At 39.4% G+C, this 13,185-nt stretch overlaps 1 protein-coding gene across 1 annotated transcript; it reads left to right on the top strand.

The window, feature by feature from the left end:
• The first annotated feature begins 1,186 nt into the window (after positions 1 to 1,186).
• LOC141791947 (adapter molecule crk-like) lies at positions 1,187 to 12,610 on the top strand. The gene is made up of 3 exons (XM_074672666.1): positions 1,187 to 1,748; positions 3,276 to 3,868; positions 7,830 to 12,610. The coding sequence occupies exons 1-3, from the start codon at positions 1,529 to 1,531 to the stop codon at positions 7,962 to 7,964; spliced, it is 948 nt and encodes a 315-aa protein (XP_074528767.1). The 5' UTR covers positions 1,187 to 1,528; the 3' UTR covers positions 7,965 to 12,610.
• Positions 12,611 to 13,185: the final 575 nt, after the last annotated feature.

The raw sequence follows: 13,185 nt of genomic DNA on the forward strand, positions 1-13,185 counted from the left end.
AAGTGTAGCACAAAAAAAATGTTTTTTAAACTTTGTAATACATTTTTTTTCAAAATTTTCTTTATGTTCATTAGTATTGATTTGCTGCTTCCTAACCTTACAATAATTCTGTCGTGGAAAAAGTTAGCCAAAGAGTGAAGACAAAAGTCTCTTAGGAGAAAAGTCTAACCTTTCACTGAGATGTTACATGAAAAAAAAAAGTGGACACTGCTAAAATAAAAAGTACAGCCTTTTCAAACAACAGTGGGTCTAATGTTAAAAAGTATGAGCTAAGTGGATCGGTGTTTTCTGAGTGCAAGGCTTGATGTTGGAAATTTCACATTGTTCTCATAAAGAAAGAACAACATATTGCTTTTCTTTTTGTAGAGCAATTTTTTTTCTTGCTTTTTGTAAAAAAAAAAAAAATCTTATTCAAAATTGTAGTAGTTTATTTATTGTTCTATTATCATTATTTTATTTTATTTTATTTTATTTATTTATGTATCTATTTATTTATTTATCTATTTATTTATATAACACAGTTCAGACCATGCTGCAAATCAACCTTGTGTGTTTGTGTTTAAATTGTAAATTATTTAGTTTGCCTAGACACACTTGAAAATAAGTTTTTCAATCTTAGTTTATTTTCTGATTGATTTAAGTCAAACAAATTTGTCAATGACAACAATTACAATTTTAAAATCATTTTTTTAACGAATAATAAAGTTTCACATCAAAAAACTTTCATGGAGAGCTATTTAAATCTAAAACATCTTTCAAATGACCCACTGTATTTAAGGCTTCAGTGTACATACAGTGAGAAGCTCCCGGTTATCCCATTGATTGATTGAATGTTTTTTTTTTTTTTTTTTTTTTTTTTAATTTTAATTTTAATACATTTTTTGTAGTAGTAGTTTTGCTTTTCCCCCTTAAAACTAATAAATAAAGAAATACTTATTTATTTAATTTTTTTTTTATTTATTTTTTTCCTTTTGGGGGTCTTGCATGCACCAAGTATCCATTCCAAAAATAAAACTATTCGAAAATTCAACAAGAAAAATGCAAATAAACCAATATTTTAAAATATTAATTATGTTTAAAAACTAAAAACTGGGGGGAAAGATAACTTAATTTAAAAATAACAAAACTTGCCATCATGTGTAAAGCTGTCTGGAATAGTCGTGCGGACGTGTGAACTCACGGTCCGTGAACGCAGCGCTTCCCATTGACCAGGCATCCCTTCCGGTAGATGAGGTCAACTTTTCCCCAGATCCGCCATTTCAGTCCCGGAGTTTCTTGTTGCACATTAGTTTGGCTTTTTTGTTTTATTTTGTTGTTTTATCACTCACATGGTCAAACGTTAAATCCTGTGGCGCTGCAGAAGCCAAGTTAACCTCCACGCCTTTACAGTAACTCGCAGAAGTTTCTAAATTTGAAGTAATAAACATTTTTTTCGGGGCAGCGTTAGTGTACCAAAGTTTTTGTATGAGTTGCGGATAGGGAGAGGCTACGGGGAAAGGCCTCAAGCCTCAGGCAGGATTTCACAACCATGGCAGGTAATTTTGATGCCGAAGACCGTGGGAGCTGGTACTGGGGGAGGCTGAGTCGCCAAGAAGCGGTTTCTCTTCTACAGGGACAGAGGCATGGCGTTTTTCTGGTCCGGGACTCAATAACCAGTCCTGGAGACTACGTGCTTTCTGTTTCAGAGAACTCCAGAGTGTCCCACTATATCATCAACAATATCAGCAACAACCGGCAGTCTGGTTCAGGTAAGGATCCATCATTTATCTCTCAGCCCTGAGCCTCATTAAACCCTGATATAATGTCTCATAATGGTAACTTTTGGATTCTCATTTTGATTATGGATCACTTGGAGTTAGCACCGTTCCGTTACACTCTGGTCAGCAGAGTCCAAACCCCACTTGAGTAAGTGGGAAATGTATACTAATTCTGCTTTAATGCCAATTAAACATATATTTACCAAAGAGTGTTCAATTATTACGCGTATAAAAATTGTTGTCTTTAATTCGGCGTAGAAATCAAATGGGAATACTGTCTCTTTGGGACAATAAATGTACATTTTCATGTGGTTTACACTGATTGCTACCGCCCATTTAGCGCTAGCTTAGCCACCTAGCTTGGTTACCGAAGGTAAGAGATCTTATAATGGGGTGTCATAAATTTGACAAATACCAACGTATATATAAGGGAATTAATTAAACCAAAACATATATATTATTAATATTTCTAGAGGTTAGGGGGATAAAGGAAACGAATTATTTTATAGAGTCAAAAATATAAGTACCATATCAAAATTGTCAGTTAACTTATAAAATTCACACGTGAAGACCATATTTACAAAGTATTTTTTAAAATATTTAACATAAGTTAAAACTTTCCAATCCGTGTGTAACTGTAAAGTAAATGTAGTAATTATTATGCAGTTATTAAAAATATTAATTATAAAGATCAATTTATTACTCAAAATGCAGTTCTGGTGACCATTCTGAATGAATTTAGACGTTTTTCAGGATTTTGTGATAAATTCTGATTTACAGAGTGCACATTAGAAAGATGATTGTTCAATTTTAAATGTGCTTATATAATTAGAAATTAATATGTTCAGTAGTGCAATGTTAATAGTGCAGTGATGGTTTCACTATGTATTTGTGAGTGAGCTACAAGCTGCTTTTTGAATACAGTCTGTGCATTACCTATAGATCCACCATCATAAAACCATCCTTAAGTCACTTGGTTGCAGATATTAGGATTTGTATGTATCTGTTTAGAGAGAGGTTGTTGAGGAAGTAGGATGGAGGTGTTGGGGTGGGCTTGGCTGCTGCTACCGCTGCTGCAGGATTTGAATGGAAATGGGCAGGCTGGTCTGTCACTACTGGGGGATGACTGGTCGGATTGGCGTTCCAGGAATGTCTGTGATCCTGGTCTGTTGCACATACATAGGCCTGCTGCTTACAGGTCTGCTGATGGGCCTGTAGCTCTTTGTCCTCTCTTGAGTTTCATTGAATCACTTAGGATTCTGCTTTGCACATTAAAAAAAAGACAATTTGGGCATCTTTTCCTTTTCTGTGAAAGTACTCAATTATAACTCTGCAATCATGGCTGAACAGTATTTTTGAAAACTACTAGAAAAGTAAGTATCAGTTTTGTAGATGAGGATAAAAGAAAAATGAAGCTACATTTTAAAAGTGTAATACTTAAGTTTTGATGACGCTACTATTGCCAAGATGTGTTTTTAACTAAAGCAAACTAAGAAAACCCTCTGCTTCCTCCCTTAGGTTTGGCTCCTCCCCGATTTAGGATTGGGGACCAGGAGTTTGAGGCCCTGCCAGCCCTGCTGGAGTTTTATAAGATCCACTACCTGGATACCACCACACTAATAGAGCCCATAAACAAATCCAGGCACTCAGGGTTCATCAGCTCCTCTGCCGGCATCCCACCGCAGCCTGAAGAGGCTGAGTTTGTACGGGCGCTCTTTGACTTCGCGGGTAATGATGAGGAGGATCTCCCGTTCCGCAGGGGGGACATCCTGAGGGTGCTGGAGAAGCCCGAGGAGCAGTGGTGGAACGCTGCAAACCAGGAGGGTCGAGCAGGGATGATCCCCGTCCCTTACGTGGAGAAGTACCGGCCTGCCTCACCCTCTGCTACTGGCCTCAGTCCCCCTGTCGCTGGGACTGGACAAGGGGGGCTTGTAGCGGGCAGCACAGATGGAACAGGGGCCCCGCAGGGTAACCCTCTGGCAGATCCAGGCCAGTACGCTCAGCCTGTGGTCAACGCTCAGCTGCCTAACTTACAGAACGGGCCCGTCTACGCCCGAGCCATTCAGAAGAGGGTGCCCAACGCTTACGACAAGACGGCGCTCGCTCTTGAGGTAGCAACATATTCACCATTTTTTTCCTCCATTCACTGTTGAACTCTTTGAGCTTCAGTCTTTGTTTCTTTTTCTGTACCCTGCCTCAGCGATGACAGTGTAGATTGTCCCGACTATTAATGGCTTACTCATGCATGCTCGCATACACACAAAGTATCTTTAGAAATACAAGCTGACACATGAAGACACTCACAGCGGGGATGGCTCTATAGACACAGACACAGATCCTTTACAGTGGCCTCTCTTTATCTACACATTGAGCTCTATTGAATTAATATATTCATTACTACTGGAGCTCAGAGGAACAAGGCTCGCTGTTTGTTGTTTGATTGAATCGGGGGAACAAACAGTGTCTGCTTGGATTAGTACAGAAAGTGCAAACATTGTTGAAGGTTGTGCAGAAAATTTGACATCAGCTGATTTGTTAAGAGGACTGTGAGGCTGCTCGGCAGTGATCTGAGGCGTTTTTGGATCAAGCTCTTGTAGGGACTCCCTCTTAGGAATCACCCATAAGAAAACTCCAGAAGATGAAATCCTGCAAAGCTAGGTGAGCTGAAGTCTGTACCTCTACCTCAGATTCTGCAGCTTTGTACCTCGTGTGAAACACTCTTCTGGAAACTTTCAACACCCTTTTGTCTGGAAATTTCCATACTTGGGAAGGCCTAACACAAGGTTTCCCTTAAAGGTGAAATGGACTGTGTTTATGTCCCGCTTCCTCCAGACTTCTGACCCCTCAAAGAGCTTCTACGTTGCATTTCACATTCATCAACCCAGACCACATTCATGCACTGATATGACATCCACGGCACAGTCACAGGGGGCAGGTTGGGGTCAAGTGTTGTGAAGAGGGAAGTAAAACCAATCCTTGTTTCTTTAATGTAGGAGTGACGGGGCGTAAACTGCTCTAAGAACAATGACAACATCCTTCTGGTCTGGAAATTTCTCTTTGTCACATTTACTGTTGAGCTGTTGCTCATCTGCAAACAACAAGTTAATTGTTGGTGAGCTTATTTTTCCAAGTTACACCTTCATGAAGAACATTTGCATCCAACGAGATCGTTGATACCTTGTATCATTTTTCCATCAAGCCAGGTCCGGTGCTGGTCCAGAATCAGGCTCCTGTTATTTGAGTTTTCAACCACCAAAAAACTGTCCGTCAGCTTTTTGTTTGAAATAACCAAAGTAGTGGAGAACAGTGTACAGTCATGCTTGTGACACAGAGCAGACGAAATGACATAATGCTCTTTACAAACCTCCTCCGCTGCTGCTTTCATATACTGTAAGGTCACAGTATATTTGTTCAGCCTGCAGAGTGAAGTCATGATTTAGAGGGTTGTACACAATGCTGTCACTGTAGATAAGGACTGTTTATTATTTGCTCATTTAAAGTGAGCTGAGTTGGTCAAATTTTAATTGTATATTACAGATTCAAATTATATACAACTGCAAATTTATGCATGTCTTCTTCGTCTTTATTAAGCAGTACTTCTGGTGTTTTGACCCATTATTTGCAGCTTTTGTTATACTCAAATCCAGAGCTACTTTGTCTGAGTATTCATAGAAGCAAGTCAGTGTGGTGATAACATTAACAGCTATCACACAGCAAGTCCACAGAGTTATGCCATCATTGTGCTTCACAATAGCAAACTACTATAGCTGCAAAGACAGCAACAAAGCTGAGCCGACTCCATTTATCAGTTTTAAGACTTTGAACTCCAAGCGTCTCTGCAGTTCATACTGAACGTAGCTCCAGATCTCCACAAGACCATAACGAAACTTGTTGAAATAATTGGGTCATCATACAAGGATGTCCTAACTCATTTAGGAGAAGTGGGCCTCAAACACTAAGGTCTGCCTAAAAGGGCAACATCTGGTTTAAAAAAATGAAGCCTGTGCTGAAGTGCTAAAAGTTCCTGTTTATCAAGGATCTACTTGAGGCTGGCTGCAGAAAGACCAGAAGTGGGGTACACCCCCAGCCAAAAAAACCCCAGACTTTTACAGCATTAAAAACAAGGGATGCGCGGTACCCCTTTTTTCAGACCAATACCAATACTATTACCCAATGGCCTACATCATAAATTTGTTTATTTATTTAAACATAAATTCTACCCTCCATGTCAGCTTGTTAGCAGCTGGAGCTGCTACATGAGACTACGACAGGCTGTAAGTGTGAGTGACAGGTGGGGAAACTCCACAGCTGTAGCTGTAGCTGCTTAATGGTGAAAAGAGAGAGAATCTTTTAACACAACGCTCGTCATTTTTAAGAAAAGTAAACTCACTGGGGATCGATAAAGCCTCCAGATCAGTCCAGAACAACTGAGAAGATGCTCCGGTGGAGGGTTATACTTCAAGATCACTGACTGGCTCATTTCACTGTCAATCAAAAAGGGATTCAGCCTCAGACAGATCATCCAATCATCATGCAGAAGCCCAGCGTCCAGGCCAGCCCACTGCCTCATAGACCCCCAGAGACGCTGAGCATCCGATGAGTGGGACAAAGCCCAGCGTTTATCCAATGACCGTCCAGTTTCCACAGTGGAACAACCCACTCTATGCTTCCCCGCTGAAGTTAGAAGACGCTCAGCGTCCGACTGTGTTAAAGCGCTGAGACGCTGCAGGGATAAATGAGAAGGAGGTGGAGCCAGTTACCTGTGATAGGAGCTGATTCTGAACTAAAGATGAAGGAATTCTAGCCCAGATTTTGTCAACGAGATGTACACACAGCAGAACATATCACCACTTTTTGGGGACATTTTAGGGGAAGCTGAGCTTCCCTTGCAGTCTAAGAGCAATCGCCACTGCCACTGATACTACCTCAAGTACTTTTGAGACATAAAGTTTTCAATTATTTGTGTCACATCATTTTGAACAAAGGCAGCACAGTCACTCTGCCATTAAAGTCCAAATAAAATGCGAACAACTCTCTGAGTTAACCATTTTCGAAAAAAAAATTATCAAAAGCACAAAAAATCTAACAACTGTCATATTTTTCGTTTTTTTTTTTGAATAAACTGAAGTGCAATATAAAATAGTTTAACTGTCAACTCTGTGGGGGAGGACTTGAGTAACGGCTGTTGGTATCTGCAGCCTTCATGAGTACTGTTACCTCAAATTAAGGCTGGTATTTGCCCGATATGGAAACCTGGTATCAGGCCACCAATACTGGCCCATCCCTATTAAAAACGTGTTCACAGCTTGGTTCCAAATAACAGCTTGGGTCTGAAACGCTGATTTTGCTGTCAGCACACTGTACGTTGGGTGAATTTTTTTTCTAACTCAGCGGTGTAGAAGTTACTAGGATCATTTGATTATCCAATCAGAGACACAGCTCCACACACGTGACTGACCGGCGCCCTGTAGCTGCTAAAAGAAGTTCAAAGCCAGCGTCATATCAAATGTTGCTGCGTCCACGGACTGGCTTCATTTTATGGTATCAGGAACAGGCAGTTGATGTTCAGGTGACAGCGTCCATACTTTATTACCTCCAGAGGGCTGGCCTGTCAAAGGGGAGGGGTTTTTGGAGCAGGGAGCCTTAAAGAGACAGCAGCATTGCAGTCAGTTTAAAGCCTTAAAGAGGCACAAGACCCCCTCTTTAAGTGTAACCTACCAAATTAAGTTGAAGAATCCTCATTGTGATCCAACACTTAAACATTTACATCAAGTGACATGTTTCTGCTCCTGTCAAAGCTTTTGAACATGGTATTGGAGGAGGGGAAAAGTTCCCCCTCCCCCAAACAGACATGTACTTTCCATTTTTTCCAACTGGGATGTCAGTTTGTTGGTTTCCTATCCTGGGGTTGCAAAGAAGAAGATGGGTCAGTCAATACATGAGCTGAATGGAGTGTACGCCAGCCATCAAGCTCGTATTGATGGTTCAACTAGCATTAACTGATCATTAACACAAAGCAGAGTGAAGATCCTGGTCTGTAGTTACATCTTTCTGTGCTTTGTTGTCTGGCAGGTTGGAGACAAAGTGAAAGTGACCAAGATCAACGTGAACGGCCAGTGGGAGGGCGAGTGTAAGGGCAAAAGAGGCCACTTCCCCTTCACTCACGTCCGACTGTTGGAACAGCACCACGCCGACGACGAGAGCTGAGAAATGCACCTCCACCTCCAGCACACCCCCTTCTCCTTTCCTCTGTTTTTTAAGCTCAAAAGGAAAAGATTTAAAGAAGCACACAGTGTATGGACCTATAAAGCAGTCAGACACTTCTGAAAATGCAAAGACATGTTGGAAGAGTTTACACTAAAGCCAGACTGATACCGGTTTGGCTTTATTAACTAGAAAAGCACAGTGCCTCTACTGGTTTCCTCCACTACAGCCGCCAAAAAGTCAGTAAATAAATCTCATTTTCTCATAGATAACAGTTTCTAAGTTTTAAATTTATGGCTGCTCCATCTTAAAGTTTTATAGATCTGTCATAAGGAGGCTGAGCTGTCTGAGAGTTGACGAAACATACGACAACATCTTCGATGACTTCAAAGGATTTTTATTCACCCTTTCACTACTTTTTAAAGAAATCAGTGGTTTTGTTTAAGCTTATCACAGGTTATTATGATATTAGACCTTGATTAATCTTGTAATCAAGGCTAAATTATTGTAAAATTGAGTCCACTCTGCACAAAATGAACCAAACTACTAGTGTAAAAGCAGCTTTTAAGACTTAAAGCATTTTAGACCCTAAACGAAAAAGGAAAGGCTTTTAGGAATGAAATTGCCAAATCAAAACCAAAAGCAGCCGTATTCGGCACCGATATCAGTCCATCTGTCGCTTACATGCCTCCAGCCCAGCATTGAAGTCTGCTCTACACACACGACAGAGTCTGGTCTTCCCCCTCCAGTGGTATCTGTGTATCACCCACCCACTCCTTTTCATTCATACACAGACGGGAAAAAATCGATTACAGACAGGAGACGAAACACTCGGCGTCTCTCCCAGAATCATGACTCAGTGAGTTTTTGTGGAGCCAGACTGTGAAGCTGGGAGTGAAAACAAGCAAAGACTCCGTCTGCTGGAGAAAGACTGTCCTCCTCCTCCTCAGATGTAAATCCACCGACTTACTACACCCCACACTACAAACCCTGTCCTCTTTTTTGTACTAAAAGTGGAAAATACTATCGAATTGACTTGATATATACACCGTACATGCTAAAACATTCTTTATATTTTTCCCTTTTTGTTACCTGATGCACACTTGTTATGTATTCCTCTTTAAACACGTTCAGCAGCAGATCCAACACCACCACCGCCGTGTGCGGAGGAAGACAAAGATCCCCGCGGCTGTTTTTGGAAGAGGAGAAAAGGTTGAGATGATTTTATTTTTGGCATCCAGCAGGTTATTTATGACACTTTGATGTGGAGATGTTTTCATGATCAGATCTGCCCTGGCGCTCTGGTGAGATTTCATTTCACAGTATAACATGTAGAACCTGTGTTATGTAATTTCCTGTGTGAATACGACGCCCTGGTTTGCTGAAGCTTTATTGTTTCTTCTCAGCTTCTTACACACTTTTGAGTTCATGTCATTACACACAGAGCTTTTATTGTTGCACATGCCTACTGACCAATGAGATGAGCATTGCTAAAAATGATTTAGTGGTAATAATGCCAGTTTAGCGCCTTTTAATAATCTTTTTGTTCCTGAGCAAATGAAGCACTCAGCAGCCTAAAACCCCACTTTCTGTCCTCATAAAAACTTTTTGAAGATGTAACATCAGTATCGGCTGATATCAGCACTTTAGATGACTCCCAGCTGATTTGGCAGTATGCTAAGAACAAGCGTCAGTTGCTAGCTAATCTGTTGTGTCAGTTCAATACCAGCATGCTAACGAACTCTGCTGACTCTTCGAGGAAGTTTTCACTGAGCTTGACAAGTCACCCGTTGGACGAACTCTGACACACATGAGATTTTTTATCAACAGTCAAGCTTCAAATTCGATGACAGTAGATCAAAACTTCAGAATCAGCTGATGGAAACTTTCTCTGACTGAAGTGCTGGTATCAACCCTGACTTCCCCAATCGGTGCATCTGTAGCTACTGTGTGTTACTGTTTACTGTCAAAGTATTGTTTGCACTGCAAGCTGCAACAGTCGACCAATCACACGTTTCATTTCATTGAAGAAAAATTCCCAGTAGCCTGTTTTATTTTAAGATATGACTTCTGATGAGTTCCTTAAAAGCATCAAATGAGATTTCTAGGGATGTCCCAATCAGGTTTTTTTGCCCCTGAGTCTGAGACATTTGATTTTGAGTAGCGATAGACCGATTATGGACAGGGCTGATTATCGGGCCGATATTTGGCATTTTGAAGCATATCAGCATCTGCCTTTTTTTAAAATCCGACAGCCAAGATGAAACGCATTCAAAACTGTGTTGTTTTGGCTCTAATGCTTCTCTGCACAAAGTTTCTCCCTGTCTACGCTATAGGAGCCCTAGATGGTCATTTAAATTCAGTCTTGTAAAACATTACATGCTTGTAAAAGGTAGCATAAACACAATTCTGTCCAATTTTATTACAGTTACGTAGAAATTTTGAAAAACTTTGTTAACTGCAGAAAACTTAAGCAAATTATTTTTTTAAGTTTTCATTTAACTTTATAAAACATGATGCTAAGCGTGGGAGCTGTTTAATAAACATACAAGGCATTTGAATGAAGTTAAGTGTTGGAGTTTGTATTGGTCAAAGTTTTTGACGCCAATATTTTCACTTTGCCTGCAAATGAATATCGGCTTCAAATATCTGTTATCGGCCTCCTTGCCTACTAATAATTGGTATCGGTATCGGCCCCAAAAAGTCCATAACGGTCTATCTCTAATTTTGAGTATCTGTCGATACCGAATCCCAATCCAATATTTCTACTCTGATAGATCGCGCTCCCAGCTTAAAGCTCCTGCCGTGTTCTGCTCTACTTTACGGCATTTAATATTGCCACTGTTGTGATGTCATACCCTGCTCTGCTTTTGCGTGGGGTTGAGACAGTCTGACTCTATACCACCACACAACAGCAGTAAATAGATGACAAATGTTATATATATACACACATGTAAAACCGATCCTGGTGGGGATGTAATGTCTGATTCCGATCAAGTCTGTAACTACGTGATCGGCCCCGATTTTCGATCAGATGATCTGATCTGGACATTCCTAAAGATTACTTTACATTTCGTATCTCTGCGCTGAATGCCACTTGTCAATATTCTATTTAACAAACCAATAATGTTAAATTTTCCCAACACTTGGCCTGATAAAATCATTGATATTAGTTTATGGTGTTATTCTGGTTCTGGTTCACTAAACCTACAACTCTCCTATGCATCACCTTTTTCATGATATGATAAGATTAGTCTCAGTAGAAATGTTTTTAAATGTATGCATAAAAACAGAGAATCACTTTCAGTCATTCACACGTTTAATTTCTCTGCCTTCAGATGTATACCTGATGTATTTTCACATACACTTCCCACACCATGTACAATATTTATGATGCAGACAGTATGCTGAGGAGGTGAACATCTCGCACAGACGTAACAGTATAGGAACGATGGTTGTTGTGAACTGAGTGTTGAGAAGTAAAGCTGAGACAGAATATGATATGCAGCATAATTTGTGACTATTTGCCAAAATCATTGAGTGTTATTGATTGTGCTTTATCCTCCTTGTAATGCAGGCAAATTCCTATTTCAGAATTTAATCTCTGTAGAGCTAACGTGCCAGAAGATTTCTCAGCAATTGTCAAAGAAATTAGGGAAAAAAATGTATTTGGAAAATGGGAAAAATAGACGTGTTATTGAGTTTACGGTATGTTTACAGTTTAAACTTCCCCCATTTCCTCTTATTGGGACTCAAATTAAAGGGTTATTTTTGTATGCAATATATAAACGCCATATTTGTGTTACTTTAATATGTTTATTGAGAATTGGAGCCAAGTTGGTTGGTGAAATAAAGCCTGCATATGTCAACAAACACAATCAATGTGGTTAATGTGGTTCAGCTAGCCTCATCGCTACATAAGTTTCAACCACTTTATTGCTTATGTAGAGCTTAATACAGTTAATTACAGTAAATAATGCCGCAAGTACATCATCTTGTTAGTTTGTTTTTAAATCAAATGAATCCTGAAACCCAAACACTCATGACTTTTCATGATGTATTACAAAGAAACTAAAAAAAAACTAGGATGTGTGATTGGATTTTTGGTTGAAAGTTGAATATAAAACTGTTTGAAACCATTTGTAAGCTGTGCTGCTGCAATTTATGTAAAAGTCTTTTTTTGTGAAGCAGAATGTCTTTAAAAATCTGAAATCTGCTGTTAAATGAGTCTAAAAACACAATGTGACACTATTTACTAAACTTTTGTACTTTTCATGTACATGCAAAGCAAAAACAAAAAAGGAAAGCAACAAAATCTGATGTTTTGTAAGGAATCAATATCAAAATGTGATATAAAAGACGATATTATAATGGATGTTCTTTGAACGAAAAGAAGTGATTGTGCTTCAAGTCTGTTTACCCTGTTTTGGCATTTCTGTAAAGAGTTTTCAGATGCTGATCAGCTAACGACCAATGCTCCTTTCGTTATGATGCCACTAATGATGCTGAGATGTGCACCTTATCTCCTCTACAGCTCAACAAAACTCTGCCTTTTTTTCTTTGTAATCTTCATTTTTTGTTTCTTGTTGCTTTTGTGTCATTCTGCCACTTCCAGGAGCACCAGATCAAGCCAAAATATGACTTTTTTTTTTTAAAAGAGAGATTGTACAATGTGTCAAAGCTCTATTAAAGCATATTATTTTGAAGTTAAAACTTTTCGGTTTTTATTTTCTGAAGCATGTAATGTGTTCATAATAATATACCCGGTCAATAAAAGTATACCTAATTGTCAGTTTGGGCCTGACTTTTACTGTCTTCGTGCTGAAGTTTCAATCAGTTCAGGGTTTGTTATTGCTGAATTGCACTTTATATCGCAAAGTGCTGAAGTTGCATTTCACCCTACTCTTAAACATGAGTGAGTGCAGCTTTTTCCACATCTTGACTCTCATACTGCTGGAGAACAAAATTCAGCTGCTGCGCTAAAACAATGGAGCCTCTGATTTGATTCCCTTTTTGTTCAAGATGTTGACCGTCAAGTAGATTAATTAGAGTTACCATTTAGCGTAGATGTAAAGTTAACACCCAGTCTTAAAATACAAGCATGAAATTTAATTCTCATGAAATATATGCTCATTAAATAAAAAAACCAAAACAATTATGCTCCTTTAATATGAAAGTCTGCTTCTAACAGATGGCTGCTTCTGAAATACAATGAGGTGTCATT

This window comes from Halichoeres trimaculatus, unplaced genomic scaffold, assembly GCF_033239565.1.
Source record: "Halichoeres trimaculatus isolate MK-OKI-2021-1 unplaced genomic scaffold, fHalTri1.1 fHalTri1_scaffold_6, whole genome shotgun sequence".
NCBI classification, from domain to species: domain Eukaryota; kingdom Metazoa; phylum Chordata; class Actinopteri; order Labriformes; family Labridae; genus Halichoeres; species Halichoeres trimaculatus.

Coding starts and splice junctions, on each gene's coding strand:
- LOC141791947 (XM_074672666.1), top strand. CDS start 1,529: ATGGCAGGTAATTTTGATGCCGAAGACCGTGGGAGCTGGTACTGGGGG. Junction 1,749..3,275: donor CAACCGGCAGTCTGGTTCAG/GTAAGGATCCAT, acceptor TTCCTCCCTTAG/GTTTGGCTCCTCCCCGATTT. Junction 3,869..7,829: donor AGACGGCGCTCGCTCTTGAG/GTAGCAACATAT, acceptor GTTGTCTGGCAG/GTTGGAGACAAAGTGAAAGT.